Genomic DNA, 20,714 nt, shown 5'->3' on the forward strand with positions numbered 1-20,714 from the left:
AACACAGTGAGTTGAGCTATACAAGGAGAAGCTTTAGAAGAATTCATTATGAGGATTTTTAGAGTCCCTACGAGGCTTGTCAAGAGATTATCAAAGAGGAGTGGTTGAGAAATATAGATTGGAAGGAGGGGAATCATGTTCAGGCGTTTTCAAGAGCAACAAAAAAGTCTATGATGCAATTGAAATGGTGGAGCAGAAACGAGTTCGAAGGAAATAAAAAGAAGATGAAGAATTTGGTAACCAAGCTTAGAGGGTTGAAAAATAACACAAATCAAGAGGAGAATGGTGAGGAGATAAAGCTAGTTGAGAAACAAATTGACAATATGCTGATGGAGGAAGAGATTTACTAGAAACAACGATCCCGAGCTGACTGGCTTAAAAAGGGTGATAAAAATATGAAATTCTTTCACTCTAAAGCTTATTTAAGAAAAAAGAAGAATAAGATTTGGGGAATTAATGATGAAAATATGAATTGGAAAGACAAGGAAGTGGAGATAAAAAATGAGTTCTATTCCTATTTTGTGAAAATGTTCACCACCACCAAGCCCTCCCAAGATCACATGGATGCTGCACTTGCAGGATTGAAAGTGAAAATCTCAGAGGAGATGAATGAAGAGCTAGAGCAACCCTTCACGGAAGATGAAATTGTAGCAGCCCTTGCCCAAATGTGCCCTACGAAAGCCCCCGGCCCAGATGGTATTCCGGCTGTATTTTTCCAGAAACACTGGAAGCTAGTTAACAGAGGTGTCATCTCAACTTGTCTCAATGTGCTTAATGAAAAAAGTACCGTTGCTCCTATAAATCACACATACATTGCTTTAATCCATAAAGTAAAGAAGCCTAAGAAAGTCTTTGATTTTAGGCTTATAAGTTTGTGTAATGTCATAATTATAGGTGCACTCTTATTTATGTGACGATAACTCCTAAAGTTCTGATAGATCTTCCTTTGATGCCATCAATTCAAACTTCGGCCTTTGAACACTACTCCCCATTCCGCTCCCATAATGATCCTATTGATGACAATGTTGTCAATACAGATGTATATAATATGAATGTAGAAACATATAACATTCAGTCAGAAATGAATTTTGGACATTGTAATAGTCCAATCAATATTGTGGAGGATGTACACCAGTTTCAGGAAGCTAACGATTCATCTCAAAATCATTTTATCAGTCCAAGGACCTATAGCCAAAGTCGGTATGTCAGTCCAATGGCTCATAGCCGAAGTCGATCTAGAGTTCCAAGTCCAATAAACCCACTGCAGTTGGAGGCTCCAATTGTGCCCTCAGATTGGGTAGCTTTAGACATGACCAAAAATTGACTTTTTGAATAGGCCAAGTTGAGTATCAGTTAGTTAACTTAGTATGTATACGCGTAGTGATAAAAGTAAATCTCGTTAAATTTGGAACACATCCTGGGAAATGATCATCAATTAGTATCTTTAGTAACCAGGGATGCATCTGCTTGTTGGACATATCTAAACAATAAATTAGGACAACATTAGCATAAATATTTTTAAAAAAAAAAATTGAAACAATCGGAAAACTCGGGCAACAACATGCTGCCACCCAAATTCAGTTGTTGTCACCCATGTACCTATGTCGCCCGATACATATGTGACACAATTTTGTTGCCCAGATTCAATTGTTGTTGCCCATAAAGCGGGTGACGTAAGTACATGGGCGACAACATGTATCGCCCAACCAAATCATGTTGTCACCTATTTACATGGCTGGGCGATGCAAGCGTGTCGCCTGCGTTGCTCAGCTTCCCATGCCATGCATGGCCATTTGGTTGGGTGATGGGGAAAAGCCACCCGCCTTGCCCAAGCTTGACATGGCCAAATCTTAGGCAATACGGGCAACCATCCACGTTCTTGATTGGCCGACATACCAATCTTCTCTTTAACCTCAAAATAACTCTAAGTTTAGATCAATAATTTCTTAGATGCATTTAAACAAACACTTGGTGTGTCATTTATTAGATATCTTAATCTTAAAAAAACTCTCATATTTTCATACCATATACACATCCTAGTGATTAACTATGATCAATGATAAACCAAGTAGACAATTTTAACAAAAATTTATTCTAAATTCATGAAAAAAATAAAGAAAGTACCTAAGCCACGGAAACCGCATGTAAAGAAACTTGTTGGAAGCAAAATAACTCACACACGCCACTGTAAGTGAAGGAAATTGCCACTGGAACTGAAGGAAATCGCCACTGGAATAAAGAAACTCGGTGAAATTCAAGAAACACCGGAAGTGAAGGAACTTTGTGTGGGCATATTTTGGGCGATGTTTTTAGGCGAATATTGGGCGAAATGTTTGTGTATTTTGGTTTGAGAATTTAGGGGTAGTTTAGTCCCAGAACTTTGCAAGTAGTTGTTATTGTAAGAAAAATTAAAGTGATGTTTTTTTTATATTAAAAATTGGAAAGTGGTTAAATGAGAAAATTTTCCATAATATTTTACTTGACAACTAATGATGTTTATGAAATATCCATAAACTTTCTCAAGTCTCATACGACAACACCTCAACACCAAAAGAAACCAAAGAAAAAAGTTGAAGTGGACTAAAAGAATCAATTCAATCCAGAAGTGACAATAAAATTCCATCTAATTTTCCTGTGTGATTACACCCAAATTATTTAATGGCAAGTCATCATTAATGACGTTCTTTAATAAAGTTGTCCCATAACATCGATCCCAAATTATTTGTCATGTCATTGTTTATATAAGTACGTTCATCAGCTCACGAAGTGAATGGCAATTAATCCATTAATTTATCTTCCAACGTAAATGAATAAATGAATGTATGATGTCAAATCATTTGTGTTGTATTTTGAACCTCTCTTTGGCACTGAGGTTAATTTAAGCATATGATTGTAGAAGTAATGTTTCTCTTAATTTAAAAGCGGGGCCTCGATTCTTTGGAAATATACTTCAGACAAACTATATCATGACAGATTCAATAAATTTTTAATTATAATTAAAGAAGTGTTACACCTCTTAAATTTTTTTATCACGAAAAAATTATCTTAAATATTATGATATTCATCAATTAGTTGGTGAGATAATACAATTAATTCACTTGATTCTTATAAAAAATTATCAACCATTCAGTTAATGACGTATCATTTGAGATCAAATTTGAGATAAAAGATTTAAGATGTCTATCATTACTCAACAGATGAATTGTAGCATTAGAAACGAAGTTTTGGTATGACACATATTATATATATCTATGCATACTGACATACATAAACATGATGCATGCATGTGAAGAGGGTTTTGGAATCAAGATATGTGCAAGGGAATTATGCTCTAATGACTTCCCTTATCAGTATTTTCAAATTTTTTTCACTATTTTTATTTATTTTGTTGAAAACGACGTCCTCATGCATTGAATGAATACCCTTTAATTTGGTGTATCCTTTTTCCTCCAATTTTGACGCTGACTTCATTTTCTTCTTTTTCCAAAGTTACGTGCACAAAAACTTTGAGCCTATCATTTTCGATAAGACAAAATCTTAGTTTGATCCTCTTAAGTCATATTCCATTCAAAGTTCAATGTAGTCTTATAATTATAAGTTTTTGTTTTCACAAATCTAACCTCAAACACCGGGGCGTCAACTTTTATTATGACCGAATCCAACATGAAACAATGGGTTAAATTGATTAATAACAAGATAAAGTGTAGATTAGTTAAATTGATTAATTTAACTTCAAACTGAAAGGATCAAATAATTTATAATATCAAACTTTGAAGGACTAAATTGAAGTTTCGAATCTGACGGTCATGCAATCTTCTATTAGCATTCCCAATATATAAGTAAATAGCAACTTCTAACACTAAGTATTGCAGCAAACGCTAAGAAAAGAAGATGCATTTCTCTTTAGATTTGAGGTATGCTTTTCCGCCATTAATGAACCTTATTCTTCTAGCCAAAATTTCAAGATTGACGACGACGATGATGATGAGGAGGAGCAATATCCCGTATTAAAAATCACATTCTTGAATGCAATTCTTGCAGCTTTCTTATTACTTGTATTTCTCTTTACATTCATCAGACTCCCTCTCACAGTCCATCCAGAACTCACCGTGAGAGCTGGATGTTTCTCAGGTCCCTTGATTTGCTCATTACTTGCTTCGATAATTTTGTCGCTGCCGCTCTTTTGGGTTGTAAATTTACTAATTGTGATCGCATTTCCTTGGCACGAGATGCTATGGAATTTGCAAAAATGCATTCTCAACTTGTTTTATCGTAGCTTGCAGTGCATTCCTGCTTTCTTCATCTCTTGCATTGTTAGGCAACAAGATAATGATAACAATAATAACCAAGATGATGAAGCAGCAGTAGCACCTCGAGTTGAAGAAGTTGATGAGTTTACACACGACGTCGAAGGAAACTCCATGCAAAATGGAACAAGACATTAATTGCAGCGTTGGTTGATGAGTTAGATACAATCAATAGATAATTATTCATGCTGTTAGGTTTTGTACGTGTTACTGTTTATTTTATGTCATTATGAGCTAGTGTGTGTAATGCTACGCATGTATGCTCGATTTAATTTTAGACATTAATTATGCGAAGGGAATCGACTGTCGTAATTGCTGTCCACGTTGTTCGAGTTACGTTAATCCATTTAGACATTAATTATGCTTGGTTTAATTTCAAATTGTTATGAATAAGGTTACCTCAGTGCATTTGTGGTGAGAATAAAATTGCATCTTCTATGTGATCAACTCTATAATGGATTTAAAAACATGATAGAAGAAATGATTAATTTTGTTAAATAAGAGTCGGATTTTGGTTGCTTTCGCTCTTACGGCATGTTCTATCTTTTTCAGTTAAATACAACGTGAGAGTGCATTTCTTTTTAGTTATGCTGCATTCCACCACTCTACACCTAAATTAAATGTGAGTGCTTTTTTTTTTTTTTAAGGAGAATGTAAACCTTTTAATTAAATTAAACAACACTGTCCAATACATTGTGTATATCTGCTGGAATTGTTTCTTTCCACACTGCTGATGTATTTTTTTCCAAAAGCAACTTTCACTAAAGGATGGGCATGAGCATATTACAGTTTCTAGGAACAAAAAGAACTTAAATAGTTGGGAAGTCCCTTTTCTGATGTTGGATTTCTGAGATTATCCAATGAATTGTTGTTCTGCTACCATTTGTGTTGTTTATTAACTCCACCACCTCTTGGCAATCTGATTCAATGATCAAAGAAGATAGAGCCGCTTCTTTTGCCACCTAAAAGCCCCACTCAATTGCTTCAGCTTCTGCTACTAACTTACCATTTGAATTAGTTATAATTGTTGCCAATCCTACATTCTGATCTTTGCTGCTGGTGGTTACATCTACATTAATTTTAAAAACATCTTTAGGAGGAGGTATCCACTTCTGCTGTTTTTCCTTCCTAGAATCGTCAATATGAATTATTCTAGTTTGCCTCACTCTGTGATAAGCTTCCAAAACCAATTCTACCTCGGCTGCTGAAATCCTTGGATATATTTTCTTACCTTAAAAAATAAGCTTGTTTCTTGCATGCCAAATCACCCAACAGAAAAACCACCATGAGCTCAATGTTAGCTTTCCTCAGTTAGAAAATAAAATGCTCTGTAGATTTTGTTTGGTTACTTAGAAAAACAGAGAGAAAGTTTTTGACTGAGAGAGAATGCAAAGCTTCAACTAACTTTATTAATTGCATCACAATACAATTTATAGTAGTGTGAGAATCTCCTCAAGATTACAGGTTCACAAAACTCGTGAGCACAGATTCTTATACACATAACAAACTTTTGGAGGGAAGCTAATAAGCTCTTAACTAACTGCTAAACTAACTTCCAGCGTGGCTTGATGACTCAGCAAATGACTCAACATATTTTATTCTTAACATGCCCCTGTAAGCTCAAGGTCGTGGACAGACATTGAGCTTAGTTCGCATATTGGCAAAATGAACCAAACTCAGAGGTTTTGTAAGTACATTAGCTAGCTGATCAGAATTGGACACATGCTCAATGAAGAGCTCCTTATTAGCAATATGTTCCCTGACAAAATGTAAATCCAGTTCTATATGTTTAGTTCTGGAATGATACTTAGGATTGCTAGCCAAAGCTTCAGCACTGCTGTTGTTATAAAGAAGAACAAGAGGTTTTTGTAGTGATACTTTGAGCTCTTTCAGCAGATATGTAATCCACAAAACTTCAGATGTAGCTAAGGCTAGTGCCCTATACTTAGATTCAGCAGATGACCTGGAAACAATGTTGTACTTCTTAAATGACCAAGACACAAGATTGGATCCAAGATAAACACAATACCCTCCAACATATCTTCTATCATCTGGATCAGACCCCCAATCTGCATTAGAATATGCTGTAAGACTTGGAGAACCTGACTTGAAGAACTGAATACCAAAATGTGTTGTACTTTGCAGATACCGTAACACCCTCTTGCAAGCTTGCCAATGCAAGGTAGTTGGAGCTGCTAAAAATTGACTCAATATATTTACTGTGAATGCAATATTTGGTCTGGTCAATGTCAGATATTGCAGATAACCAATGATGCTTCTGTAAAGTGAAGAATTTTCAAATGTGCAACCTTTGTCCTTCTGTAATTTTTCACTAACACTGATAGGTGTATTACAGCCTTTACTTCCAAGCATATGAGCTTTTCTTAAGATATCACCAACATACTTAGTCTGAGATAGATGTAATCCTTCAGCAGATGGAGTCACTTCTACCCCAAGAAAGTAATTAAAATCTCCTAAATCTTTAACTGTAAATTCTGAGCTAAGTTGACTGATAACCTCTGTAATGTAAACATTGCTGGAGCCTGTTATCAGGATATCTACATAGACAAAAATGATTAGAACATCACTCCCAGTATGCTTGAAAAATAATGAGGTATCTGACTTGGAAGACCTGAAACCCCATTGAACTAATGACCCTTTCAACTTATCATACCAAGCCCTGGGAGCCTGCTTAAGACCATAAAGAGCCTTATGTAACCTGCAAATATGATTGGGAAACTGGGAATTGATAAAGCCTTCTGGCTGAGGCATAAACACATCTTCAGTAAGCATGCCATTAAGAAAGGCATTGTTAACATCTAATTGCCGAATTGGCCAACAATGCATGACTGCTAAGCTGAGAACAATATGAACAGTGCAGGGTTTAACAACTGGACTAAAGGTTTCAAAGAAATCCACTCCATAAGTTTGATGAAACCCTTTTGCAACCAACCGAGCCTTATACTTGGAAGTTTTGCCATCTGGATTGTACTTGACTAAAAAAACCCACTTATTGCCAACAGGTTTTGTAGCTGTGTCAGCTGGAACTAATGTCCAGGTGCCATTTTGCTGCAAGGCATTATACTCATCTTGCATAGCCAACTTCCACTTTGTATCAACCAAAGCTGCTTTAGTATTCACTGGTGCAAGATATTGGGTAGCTGTAAGATAGGTCTTTGGTTTAAAAATACCAGATTTGGCTCGAATAACCATTTGATGAGTAAGAATGACAGGATGAGGTGATGATTGTAATTCAACAGAAGTATTAGATAAAGGATTATGTGGTGATGAAGAGATAGATGAATCTGAGATTGGAGAGTGACAAGGAGAGTATGCATTTTGTTGAGGCTGTTGAGGTGAATGTGAAGTTGGTAACACTTCTGAAGTAGGAGATAGTGCAGATGACTGATGCAAGCCATTGTTATTGAGGATACAAATAGATGGAGAGTATGATAATAGAGAATTAGAAGAAGACTTAGATGAGGAAAACAACTCTGAATAGGGAAAGTCAGACTCATTAAAAATAATATGAGCTGCAACATAGATTTTGCCTGAGGTTGTTAGACATCTATACCCTTTGTGAAGAGGACTGTATCCTAAGAATAAGCATTTCTGTGAATGAAAGTCAAGCTTGTGATCATTGTAAGGTCTGAGAAAAGGGTAGTAGGCACAACCAAAAACTTTGATAAGTTGATAATTTGGTGGCTGGTTATGAAGTTTTTGATAAGGAGAGAAGTTGTTAAGTGTAGTGGTAGGCATTCTGTTGATGAGATAAGAGGCTGTATGAAAGGCCTCCCACCAGAAAGAAATAGGCATTTTTGCTTAAGCAAGGAGTGTTAATCCAGTTTCAATTAAGTGTCTATGCTTCCTCTCAACAACACCAATTTGGTGATGTGTATAGGGACAACTAAACCTAGTTTGGATACATTCTTGTTGAAGAAATGACTGAAAGATTTTGAATTCCCCTCCCATATCAAATTATAGGGTTCTAATAGGCAGATTAAATTGTTTTTCAACTAAGCTCTTAAAGTTTTTAAAAGTAGTAAGAGCATCTGACTTTAAGACTAAGGGGAAGATCCAACAATATCGGGTGAAATCATCAACAAAAGAAATATAATATCGATAACCATCCAATAATAAAACTGGTGCTGGTCCTCATAAATCTGTGTGTATCAATTCTAAAGGGTATTTTGTTTTGATTTCAGTAGCTGGAAAATGCAATTGATGTAACTTTCCAAGCTGACAGGCATCACAGAAATGAAAATTTGATTTGCTAACATGGGCTGACAGTAAACAATTGTTTCTGAGAATAGTTTGTATAACATGTTTACTTGGATGACCAAGTCTGTTATGCAATACATTTGCTGACATAGAACTTGAAGCTTGAAAACTTACAGGAGATGTAGACTCAAAACAGAAGTCATTATTTGAATGTTGAACAGAATTAACTACATTATTCCAAGAAAGGATTGACATCATAGAACTAAGATGAGACACTTGCAGAAAATAAGAAGAAGGAGAGATAGATTCCTCTTTTGACAGTAGCTTGTACAGACCATCCTTAGCAATCCCCTGAGCCAACAGAGTGCCCTTCACCTTGTCCTTTAGAAAGCAAACATCAGAGAAAAACTCAATGGTTATATCATTATCAGTAAGGAGTTTAGAAATACTAATGAGGTTCTTGGTGATTTGAGGAACACACAAAACATTCTGTAGTTGTAAACAGGTGCCAAAAGAAGTGTGAAGTTGTGTATAGCCTATGTGAGTAATTCGAAGACCTTGGCCATTACTAACAGTTAGTAAATTTGAGCCAAAATAGATCTTACCATCACTCAGATTCTGAACTGTGTTGGTTAAGTGATGAGTTGCACCACTATCCAGAAACCATCCCTAATCAGCAACTCCCTCAGATGTTGTTATGAAGGCTGCTCTTGGTCCTTGATGCTGATTAGAGAAGTGATTTGGAGCTGGAGTTGGAAAATTTGGAGTAAAATTTTTGTTGAACATGTCTCTGCAATCAGCTGCTGTATGATTAAACCTGAAGCATATCTGACAAGCAATACCAGTTCCCTGAGCAAAATTCTTTCCAGCACCTCCTGAGTTGAAACCACCTCTGCCGTAATTGTTATTGAAGCCACCAGGACTAAGAAATCCATTGTTACATCCACCAGCAACACCTCTAAAATTGCTATTATTCTAGTTTCCTCTCCCTAGATTGAAACCTTGATAGCCACCACTTCCACAAGAGTTATTATTCCAATTATTTCCTCCAGCCTTCCAGTTGTTTTGATTATTATTATTACCTTTCTTTGAAAAATTTCCAACCTGAGCTACATTTGTTGCATAATTGTTCTTGGTTTCCTTGCTGTCATGAAGCTTATTATTCTCAAGTCTAGCCTCATGTGTGAGAAGCATAGCATAAGCCTCACTAAGATCCATTTTCAACATGTTTGCCTCAATATAGGCTACTACAGGATAGTATGATTGATCTAGACCAGTAATAAGGTGAGTAATGAGATCCAAATCATTCACAGGGCTACCAGCTAAAGCAAGACCATCTGTGACTGATTGAAGCTTTGTAAAATACTCAGACATGTTTAAAGATCCTTTTCGCAGGTTACTTAAAAGTATTTTCAGATGAACCTTCTTAGCCATAGATTCAGATCCAAATTGTTTTTCTAGATTTTTCCACAACTCAAAAGAAGTCTTAGAGCTTACCACAAGACTGAGAATATCTACATTCATAGATGATAGAATCTAGCTGAGCAGGAGCTGATCTTGACGTCTCCAAGCTGCATACTCTGGATTCTCTTGACCTTCGATGCTAAAAGAAGAAGAACCTTCAGATCTAGCCTCTGGAGAAAGAAATTGACTAGGACAAATCCTCGATATATCAATATAGCCTTCAAGACCATTGCCACGAATTGAAGAAAGCACTTGCTGTTTCCAGATCGTATAGTTTGCACGATCAAGCTTAATTGGATTTGTGAAAGTGAAAAAAGTTATGGAAGTGTTGCTTGATTGTTGATTAGAACCGATTAAGGCCATTGGATTCAAGCTCTGATACCAAGTTAGAAAATAAAATGCTCTGTAGATTTTGTTTGGTTACTTAGAAAAACAGAGATAAAGTTTTTGACTGAGAGAGAATGTAAAGCTTCAACTAACTTTATTAATTGCATCACAATACAATTTATAGTAGTGTGAGAATCTTCTCAAGATTACAGGTTCACAAAACTCGTGAGCACAGATTCTTATACGCATAACAAACTTTTGGAGGGAAGCTAATAAGCTCTTAACTAACTGCAAAACTAACTTCCAGCGTGGCTTGATGACCCAGCAGATGACTCAGCATATTTTATTCTTAACATCCTCCAGCTTGTGCACATATCCTGAGTAGTGCTAAAAATGTCTTGTGGTGGAGCATTGTACAATTGAAAAGTGAAAGGAGCTAGGTTTTAGATTTTTTTTTTTTTTTGCTTTGCACTCCAAAAGGGCATGGCTTACAGTTTCCACATACCTGTTGCATCTTTGATAGATTGATTCTTGTAAACAATCTTTAATATATCTTTACTTAAAATGATCATCTTTGATTTATTCTTTAAAAATTTGTAAAAGTATTTATTTACCTCCATTTATTATAAGAAGACACAAAAAAAAAAAAAAAATTAACACACCTCATCTGTCTCAATTTTCTGAACGAAAATGGGGATATGTTAAAATTTTTATATTTTTAAAGGATAATTTAAAGATTTTCATTCTAAATAGAGTGCATTCTTAACTAATTGAGATATCTTTTGAAGATAAAGTGCATTTAAATATTGCAATGTACTTTTAGCGAATATAATGCTAAAAGAAAAAAAAAATTAGTGGCACACATTCATCGTAAAAGTTGATATCCCCATGAAATAATGGGTGGTGGCGATGGGTAGAAAGATGATCCTAGCCCTTGGAATTGGAAAATATCTTTTAGGCTTAGTAATTTTAAAATTATTTCACATGTATTCTACTACAAGAATATGATACAAACACTTTTCATATTGGTCCTCAACAATATTTTTTATAATCCATAATATAATTAACAGTGTTTATATTAATTCTTTAAAAAAATCCTATATATATATATATATATATCAACAATTTGTACTCATTATTTTAGTTTAGCTCGGGTTTGAAATAAGTCTCTAACTTTGTTGTTAATGATGGGCATGTTTGGCAACTTATACACTCTAGTCTGCGCTGTAAATAAAGTATAGATCAGTGTTTGGAGCAGCCAAGGGGCAATTGTGCTGGTAAATTGGGCAGCTACACCGATTCAATTGAGACTCGCACCCACCCTTGGGTTTGTACGGGTCTAGTTATTTTTTTAATATTGTTATTTTTAAATTATAGTTATTTAATTGTGAATTAATTTATAATCTTTTTGACATCATCGTTATACCATAGATCTACGGTGAACAAAAGCTCCGTCGTCAGAGAGATAGGTGCATTATGTAGAGCTCATGATATTGATTCCAATGGTACTAATTATATCATCAACATATAACATATGCAAATTTCTAGCAATGGTAGCAGTGACTAATGGTAGTTATTTTAATTTTTAATTAATAAATTAAAATAATAGTAATTTTTAATTATATATGTATAATATGATCTATATTGGACCAAATATTATTATATTAAACTAATATAATACAGTCCAAATAATGTCGAGCACCAAAACACACCCAATAAGCAAACTATTATGCCCTATTCGGTATTGTTTTCAAAATGTTGATTTCATGAAACAAAAATGAGAATGAAAATGCTATTTTCAAATTTACTTTTAAAATTTAAAAATGTGTTTGGTATTATTTTCAAAAATAATTTTGAAAATGAAAAAAAAAAGTATAATACGTTCGGTAGGAACATTTTAAAGGATTATTATTGGAATAATTTCCATGAACTTAAAATTAAGTAATAAAAAATCATTTTATTATTCATTTAGTTTGATTATTTTAGTTTTAAGAATAAATTAGACGATCTTTTTTTTTTAAAAGAAAATTGATAAATTCGACATATTTGATTTAATTAATAAATAAAAATTATAATGTATATAAAAAAAAGATTATTGTTAGGGAAATTGATTTTTTGGGTATAATAATAATAATAATGATATTGTTGATATTATTATTATTTTATGAGATTGTGGAAGAAATTGTTCATTCTAAAATTTAATATTGTATTGGAAAATTAAAAAAAGAAAAAGAAAAAGTTGTTTTCTTTTTTTTTTTTTAAAGTTTAGAAGTGAATTTTATATTTTTTTAAACGATCTACTAAACATATATTTAGTGTTTTCTTAACTGAAAAACAAAAACAAAATTTGAAAATAATACGAAACGCACCCTTAGTTTGCACTCTTTTAACACTGTTTAAAACACTACGTAATCTGGCCTGGATTGGCTTTCATTGGGCTCACCAATTAGATTGGGCCTATCTCTTGTCCCAAGCCTTTAAATCCAGAAGAAAAAAAAAAAAAAGGAAATTTACAATATTGAAGTTCGAGGCATGCTAATCTCAGAGAACAAAGATTCCACACCACCCCACCCACCCCCCAACAAAAACATTTTTCTTAGAGAAGAAAAAATCTAAAGAAAAGAACCATAACATGCAGGTTGCCCGGTTTACTAGAGAGAAAAGAAAGGAAATGGATTTGCTAAAGTTTACATGCCATCTTTCTCTTTTTCAATGGTATTGCTAGCAGCGGTACCTGCCATGGCAATGGCTTCCTTGAGAATAAGCTCCAACAGCCTCTCATACATTGCAATTGCAGACTCAAGCATGTCAATTGCTTTGCTCCTATCTTTTTCAGCCACAGTCATCACATTCTCCAACTCTATGGTGTTCTTTATAGACAAGTCCAACAGCTTCTCCCCATACATCTCGAAAACCCCGCCACCAGAATCATTACCAGCTTTCCCCGTCTTCACAACACCACACCCACGGCTGCCGCCAATTCCAGTAGCAATCACCATCTCGCTGATGCTCCCAGCTAGTTCATTCTTAAGAACCATAACCACTTGCCGCTTCTCGATTTCCCAGATATAAACACTCCCATCTTCTGCAGCTGATACCAAATTCTTGCCTTCATTCATCATCATCACTGATACCACCACCCCATCATGTCTGTTAGCCAATGTTACCAATTCTTGGCCTTTGTGCATCTGTTGTCTGCTTTGATACTTTAACAATCCTTTGTAGATCAATCCGTCAGAACCTGCAGCGAAGAAATCTGTCTCTGTTGGATCCAATGCCAACCCCATAATTGCGCAAGGAAACGTCACAGTACTTAGATGAGTTCCATTCAACAATCTCCAAAACTTGCATGTGTAGTCCATGGAGCATGAGATTATAATAGAGTTGCACGATCCCATGCAGCAAGTAATTGCGGTCACTGAATCATTATGAGCAACAAATTTTTGCAGCATCAAGTCATCAAGATTCTTGTCATCCGTGTGCTCATCGACAAGCTGGAAAATCGGGACAGTGGCAATCACACCATCATCACCTCCTGATATCAGAAGTGATCCATCTGGACTGATTTTGAGGCAAGAAACAGGTTTGTCATGGGCAGAAAATGATCTGAGAATGTCTCCTTTAGGGACTGAAATGGCATAAACATTTCCCGAGAGGCCACCGGTGAATAAATAAGAGCCATCGGCAGTAGTTGCTAAAGGAGCAACAGGTTCGGGAACAGGAATGTTATGCAATGGAGTTGATGACCACAAATTGTATAAATGAACTGATCCTGAACCTGTGGTGGGGGAAATATGAGAGGCAGCAATGAAGGGCTTTCCAGCAAAAGTAAGGCCCCGGCGCGGTGACCTGCTGCCAGAAAAATGAGCTAGTATCGCACCTGAGGAAGGGTTGTAGGCAGTGATTGGGCCTTCAGGGGAGCTAGTGAGGATAACTTCATGCAAGGAAGATGATGAAGAAGAAGAAAAAGAAGACATTGTGTGTTTTTCAGGTGTGGCTGAAGGACATACAACAGAGAGATGAATTGTTGGGTTGCTTGTGACTATAATTCAGCGAGGATTGTTGGTTGCAAAAGAGAGGATCCTGGGGCTGGGCGTTGAAAACAAGGTGCTTATAACAATCATCAAAACTGGCTTCTTCTGGGGTTTTAAGATTGAATGTCATAGGCTGATTTAAGTCATGCTGCCAAGGGGTAAGAGATGGCAAACTGAAAAATTAGACGCAATGCTTGAGATTGTGTCATTATTTACTCTTTCAATGCTTCTTTATTATTATTATTAGTATTCATTTATTGTCATAAATAGCACATTATTAATATTTTTATCATGATTAATTAGTTTACATCTTATTTTATCTAATTTTGTGTGTGTGTTTGCACGCGCCTCTGTACATTCGAGCTTGTGTGTGAAATTTCCCAGAGAAAGAAAAGAAAGGAAGAGCAAAGTTAAAATAATAAAAAACATAGAAAGAATATGTTATAAAGAAATTAGTCAAATAATTGGAAGTCTGGGATATGAAAAAACTATAATCCGGTAATCCAAGGTTGAGTAAAATTAACACTTAGTGTTGGACTCTTAAGCATATATTAGTGATGATAATCACCTGTTACAAGATCATCCGAGCACAAACAAAACCCACTAAAACACACACTTAAGCTTACCATTAGTACTTGAAACTCACTGCCAATGAATGCGCGTGCAGATACACTCAAGTGAGGCTCCCTGAAGGTAAGTTTAAACATACAGTAATCAATGAGCTCTTAAATACTCTCTAAAACTGGCCTCTTTGGATATGAATTGCCTATTATGCAAATCTGTAGTGTGGATACCTAAAATTTCCAATACAAGAGTTGAAAACTTAATTTGAAACACCTAACACAAAAATTAAATATATACGTATACACATATTTGAGAGTTCCCGGGACTTCTATATTTTTACTTTGTAAAAAAAATCATGACAAAAGATGGAACTATATCGCTTGCTAACAACGAGACTTGTAAAAACACAAGCAAGACTAGTAAGATGATAAAACAATCATTGGAACTATAACAAGTGATTACATGTGACATGAATATAAATCCATCATTAGAACTACTGCCCAATAACGAAGCCATTCACATTTAAAATGAATATGTTTGAGGTGAAGCACCATGGTTGGTCACTAGTCAATACTAGCATAATCATCACGTTCAATGAATAATATGTTAGAATGCATACAAACTAGAAATGTAACATTCATCCAAAATGTCACTGTAATTCGAAAATTCTAACAAAAATTTAGTTTGGCAATTGCTAATCCTTTTCTCAGTTGCTGCTATCGGCTCCATAATTGGAGATTATTTCACTTTAACTTCATTCTTATCACTTTATTAGTTTCTTTCGGTCATCTTTGATCGACTATCAAATTTACATCTAAGAACCCTTCTGGATTCATATAATTTTCGAGCCGCACAATTCCATACTCTATTTGCTGGTATATTTGATTGAGATTATTTATTTACCCATTAAAATATTAAAGCAAATAGCTCCTTTAATAAGACATTTAAGTAAACAACATACTCTAATTAACACATCAGCTCACAATCCTAATTATTATTCTATCCACATTTCTTTATATAATATGATTGGAATTTTAGTATTCCAACACTTTAATGTATGGAACTAGATATCCAATAATGTACTTGAAAAATAGACTTATATTTCTTTTAAAGCTTCTTGTAAATACACCATGCAAGTGTTATCACCAAATTTTTTATGTAAAAGTTAAAAGAAGTCTTATCCTTTGTGGGATTAACTTCCGCGCAAACAGTAAAAGTTCTATATATTCTAAAACCTTGTGCAATCATTTGAAAAACTCCCAATTATATTCAATCTCAATTGTAATTTCAAAATAAAAATTTTATTCTTGTAGTTAGGGAGTAACAAATTTTGTGAAACATGAAGTCTCTCCAATGAATAGTAAATAGAATGCAATTCTCTACCACAAGTATTCTCTATTAATTAGTTCAAGCAAGCCAGCCATTAAACATGTCGTTGAATTATTACAAATGCCGAGGAAATGGGAAAATAATAATTGTTTTCACAAATTATACATGTGATTATATCCAATTAATAATTCATATACTTAGTAAAAGTCTATCGGTCATTGAAGGAAAGTGGTGAAAAAATTGCCATCATACATCTAAAAGTGAAATGATGTGTCCGCCAGGGTGAATGTCTGCTGATAACTCCTGGGGAAAACATAGCCAAAAAATGCGAGTGCGCGCCAACAAAATAAATAAATAGTACCGGGGTGAGAACAGAAAGAGAGAAATTTGTACCACCCTACCTCATTTAGAAAGGATCAATCATTGGTGTAAGATGTACATAACCTATATCATCACATGGCATAAATAAGACATGGTAGGCAGAAATCTGGCTCCCAATGTCTTCATGAATTCATGTATGCAAGTTTTGGAGAACAATTTGCTGCATCAAGACTGCCAAAATGCTGCCCATGGATATGTTGATAATGTTCACAGCATCATTATTTAGCTGCAGAAAACAGGTGGTCAATCAGCCACACACCCCACCCAGAGTCTGCTAACTCTAGTTGTAGAATTTTTTTAAGGACGAAAAACATCCTGGCACCATTGCATAAATGGTTGCACACATGCCAGAAAAATAGGTGAATTCAAAATTTTTAACTTTCTATACAGTGATCTTAACTCCACATTATTGCACCTCCAACATCAAACTTCACTCGGCAGGCTGGCAAAATCACCAGACAACAAGTTTGCATGCATTGGATAGCACAAATGATCTGAGTCTACCTTAGATTCACAGCCTAACCAAACACAGCAAAAATGAAAATAACTACGAAATTAACCAACCAGCATGCTAAAGAAATCTAAAATCCAGCCAAGGCAATGGTAGTTTAGATATATGGTCAGCCAAACAGTCATAGGCTAATCGAAACAAACAAACTCATGAAATGGGAACTAATCTAAACACATGTGTGATGGACGATAATACAGACAAATAGAAATGCCAGAGAAAGAAGAGTCACTGAAAATTTGAAATGTTTGCTTACCCATTTAAATCCTGGTTTTTCTTGGAGTGCAGCGCCTATTATGCTCTCACCAAGATTAGCAATCTGGGAAGCAATCACGCATATAACTGCCTCAGGTGCATTTATCTGTTTTAATCAGGGAAAAAAGGCATTTTTAAGCAAAAATATTCTGGGAACAACGACATTCTTACTCTTGACTTGTATGCTCTTCAGAAGTTAACTCTGTCCAGACACATCAATACAAGTAACGTAAACAATGTAGTGATATAAAAGGTTGGACACAAATTTTGAGCACTGCATTAGTATCCAAGATGCATCAAAGCTAACTGTGATGCTCTTGCAAGAAACTTACAACTTTATCCCTGTAGAGGGCTTATTCTTCATCAACTAGCCAGCACACTGGTTTAATCATTTTACAGGAAATTAACAAACCCGTTGATATATCTTATAAGATGAATATGATCGAATACCAAGAGAATTTCCAGAAAGGATTTATTCTAGTTTCTACAGGGGTAAAGAAAACAGCTTATTTAATGTGCTTGTGAAGAGACAAATCAAAGCATATAAGAAAAAGTAACTAAACATTGAAGTAAATAGCATGAGTACATAAGTAATGAGTGAAATCTGAAAACAAATGGAAAGAGACAATAATTAGAGATACCTGGCCCGTAAGACAACCAACCGAAGCAAGAAGAATTGAAGCAAAAATGCCAGCAAATGTTCCCTCAACACTGACAGCTCCTTCCGTTCCCCTAGGAACCACTTTAAACGTTGTTACTAGGTACCTGCTCACGACGCACTAATTTCATTCCAGTAAACTTTTATATTAGGACGTTGTGCGAGGAAACACTAACACATCAGAAATAGTGGCATCAAAGGATTATACTCGGGAGAGGGGGAATCTTACGCTACATTACTTACGTCGTTTTGCCATATGCTTTGCCTATCTCGCTTGAGACAGTATCACTCAACTTAGTACAGAAACTGGCGACAAACCCGAGTTGCCAAAGCCGAGAAAACTCAACCCCCCCTACTCCGAAAATCGAAAGAAAAGCACTGACACAACCAGCAGCACTGGAACCAATCACACTGCCCGGTCCACGCCTTCCTTTCCTCTTCTCAGCTACCCCTTGAGCTTCCTTTTGAGCCATTTTCACTTTCGTTGCCGCTGTACCCTGAGAGAGAAGTACTAATAATAATGAATCAATAATCCATTAGCTTTGAGTAGTAAAATCGCAAAGCAAGAAGATTTTGGTTCGAGTTACGAGTATGAAGTAAGTGGCGACGAGGAGAAAGCCGGAGGGGCCGAACGCTCGCCACGTGAGCGTGCCGAGCAAGAATGCGGCGGCGATTCCTGAGGGAGACAAACCGGAGACCAAAATCGGAGAGCCTAAGACGAAGATGACGACGTTGCTGAGCAGAGCGGACTGCCACGTGGGCTGAGACAATTGGACCAGGTTCACGGCCTCCGATACTGCGACTTGCAAGGAAGGAGCCGCGTTGGCTCTGTGAAGCAACAACATTTTACTGCTGTTGCAATTGGAAGTCGAATTGGAAATGTTAGGGTTTCTGAAAATGGGAAATTCGAATTTGGGTGTTTTTTGGAGTGAATGCGGGAACCACAGGGCAGGAACCGGAGGTGATTTGATGATGTAGAGTGCAGTTGACATTTTTTATTTTTCTTTTTCTTTTTCTTTCGTTCAAAGAAAGTGAGGTGTCTTTGACTTTTGAGTGCCGATGGAGAATGGGAACAGTTGCGGATCTTGGATCCGGGCTTTGAGGCCCGAATTATTTACCCTACCTTTGATACAGATGGGAAATTGTGTAACACGTAGTTCTTTTCTTTTTCTTTTTTTTTAACGGTTAGGCTAAAATTTGTGGGTTTAAACAATTTTTTCTAATATAGTTTGAGAACTTGAGAGTAACTAATTTAATCTAAAGTTTTAACCCACATTTCCCTTCCCTTGAGAGGACGATTAAGGTTTAATTTGGTATATCTTTTTAAATAAAACTTATTGAGATAGAGGTTTTTATTAATAAATTTTTTTACAAATAAAGCTTTTACTAAGAAAGAATATAATTGTTTCGTTATTAATGAGAGATTTTGTAAAAAATTATAAAATTACTTTAATAGGTAAATTATTTAAAGTAATGTTATGAAAGAAATGAAATAAGTAAATGATATTTTACACACTTTAATATTTAAAAAAACTTTTTAACCTCCACTCTTAAAAATTCAAAATTTAAGTTTTTATTAGTAGAAGTAAAATAACTTATTTAATCTTAAAAAGTTTTATTAAAAAATAACCAAACAACAATAAAAAAAAATTGAAAAGAGAGCTTATAAGATTAAATAAGCACTTATAGCCATTAAGTAAACCATACTAAACAGATGTAAAAATTTATCTTAAATATTATTAATAAATTGTTGCCTATCAAGTTAAACTTTTAGATCATGTGATCTCTCTGTTATAAATAATACATGTTTCTCTTACAATCCCTAAGTTATTTTTAATCTTATTTTTAGAATAATGTTAATGCCAGCCAACGCTTTAACTCTTGTGATCTTCTTTATATAATTCAATGAAACATTTTTTTTTTTTAAATTTGGGGCTAGCTTGAGTGGAGTGGAGTGGAGTTAGAGGTGGCAAAAATACCCGTCTGGTCCGAACCCGGACCGTACCGGGGCGTTGTGGACCGGGTATTACTCGGCCCGTGTATGAAGTCGGGGCGGTCTTCGGCATCACTTGATAAACTCAGAACCCGGATTTTATTAAAAAAATATTATAAAATATATATTATTTTAAATATTTATATTTATTTAATTCATTTATTACACATATATAAAGTTTTAAACACTTAAAGTTTATATTTTCATGTCAAATTTTATTGAAATAAATTTAAAACTTATAAAATTAGCAAAAAATAAAAAATATATACACATATAATATTAAAAAATATAAAATTCGAATACCTGAATTAAAACTCGACCTGGACCCGGACCGGTTGCATCCGGACAGGATCCGGTCATTACAATACCCGGACACAGCTCGACGTTTTGCAATCCCTAAGTGGAGTTGCCGGTGCGTGCTCGCATTGCATGTAATAATCTTGAATTAGTGAGAAAATGTGTTGCGCTAATAATGAATGGTTATAGTTAATTTTGTTACATCAGGTGAGAGTAGAGTTGTAGTCGGATGTTTCGATATCGATCCCTATCGATTGTTTAATTAAAGATAAAAAAATTATACCCGAATCTCAAATCAATTTTTTTACTGCTATGGATTGGGATAAATTAATACCGAATGTAATTATTTTTTTATTTAATTGTGATTTTTAATTAA

The 20,714-nt window shown here is 35.1% G+C and overlaps 3 protein-coding genes across 3 annotated transcripts; all 3 read right to left on the reverse strand.

The window, feature by feature from the left end:
- Positions 1–9,197: 9,197 nt before the first annotated feature.
- LOC112099855 lies at positions 9,198–9,962 on the reverse strand. The gene is made up of 2 exons (XM_024187354.1): positions 9,633–9,962; positions 9,198–9,503 (listed from the first exon to the last, which is right to left on the reverse strand). The coding sequence occupies exons 1-2, from the start codon at positions 9,960–9,962 to the stop codon at positions 9,198–9,200; spliced, it is 636 nt and encodes a 211-aa protein (XP_024043122.1).
- Positions 9,963–13,006: 3,044 nt separating this feature from the next.
- On the reverse strand, positions 13,007–14,517 carry LOC18047779 (protein ROOT INITIATION DEFECTIVE 3). Its single transcript, XM_024187355.1, has one exon. It carries the CDS (start codon positions 14,294–14,296, stop codon positions 13,007–13,009), a length of 1,290 nt encoding a protein of 429 aa, XP_024043123.1. The 5' UTR covers positions 14,297–14,517.
- Positions 14,518–16,338: 1,821 nt separating this feature from the next.
- LOC18047780 (protein VTE6, chloroplastic) lies at positions 16,339–19,130 on the reverse strand. The gene is made up of 5 exons (XM_006442292.2): positions 18,636–19,130; positions 18,292–18,545; positions 18,032–18,155; positions 17,392–17,496; positions 16,339–16,853 (listed from the first exon to the last, which is right to left on the reverse strand). Exons 1-5 carry the CDS (start codon positions 19,038–19,040, stop codon positions 16,758–16,760), a joined length of 984 nt encoding a protein of 327 aa, XP_006442355.1. The 5' UTR covers positions 19,041–19,130; the 3' UTR covers positions 16,339–16,757.
- Positions 19,131–20,714: the final 1,584 nt, after the last annotated feature.

Source organism: Citrus clementina, unplaced genomic scaffold (genome assembly GCF_000493195.1).
Source record: "Citrus clementina cultivar Clemenules unplaced genomic scaffold, Citrus_clementina_v1.0 scaffold_3, whole genome shotgun sequence".
In the NCBI taxonomy this organism is placed as follows: domain Eukaryota; kingdom Viridiplantae; phylum Streptophyta; class Magnoliopsida; order Sapindales; family Rutaceae; genus Citrus; species Citrus x clementina.

Bases quoted from the DNA above. Each gene is read 5' to 3' on its own strand.
- LOC112099855 (XM_024187354.1), bottom strand. From the start codon at position 9,962: ATGGCTAAGAAGGTTCATCTGAAAATACTTTTAAGTAACCTGCGAAAA. The intron at 9,504-9,632 runs GTTGGAAATTTT...AGAGGAAACTAG, and splicing joins ATGCAACAAATGTAGCTCAG to AATAATAGCAATTTTAGAGG.
- LOC18047779 (XM_024187355.1), bottom strand. From the start codon at position 14,296: ATGTCTTCTTTTTCTTCTTCTTCATCATCTTCCTTGCATGAAGTTATC.
- LOC18047780 (XM_006442292.2), bottom strand. From the start codon at position 19,040: ATGTCAACTGCACTCTACATCATCAAATCACCTCCGGTTCCTGCCCTG. The intron at 18,546-18,635 runs GTAACTCGAACC...CTTCTCTCTCAG, and splicing joins TCGCCACTTACTTCATACTC to GGTACAGCGGCAACGAAAGT. The intron at 16,854-17,391 runs GTAAGCAAACAT...TGTTTTCTGCAG, and splicing joins AAAAACCAGGATTTAAATGG to CTAAATAATGATGCTGTGAA.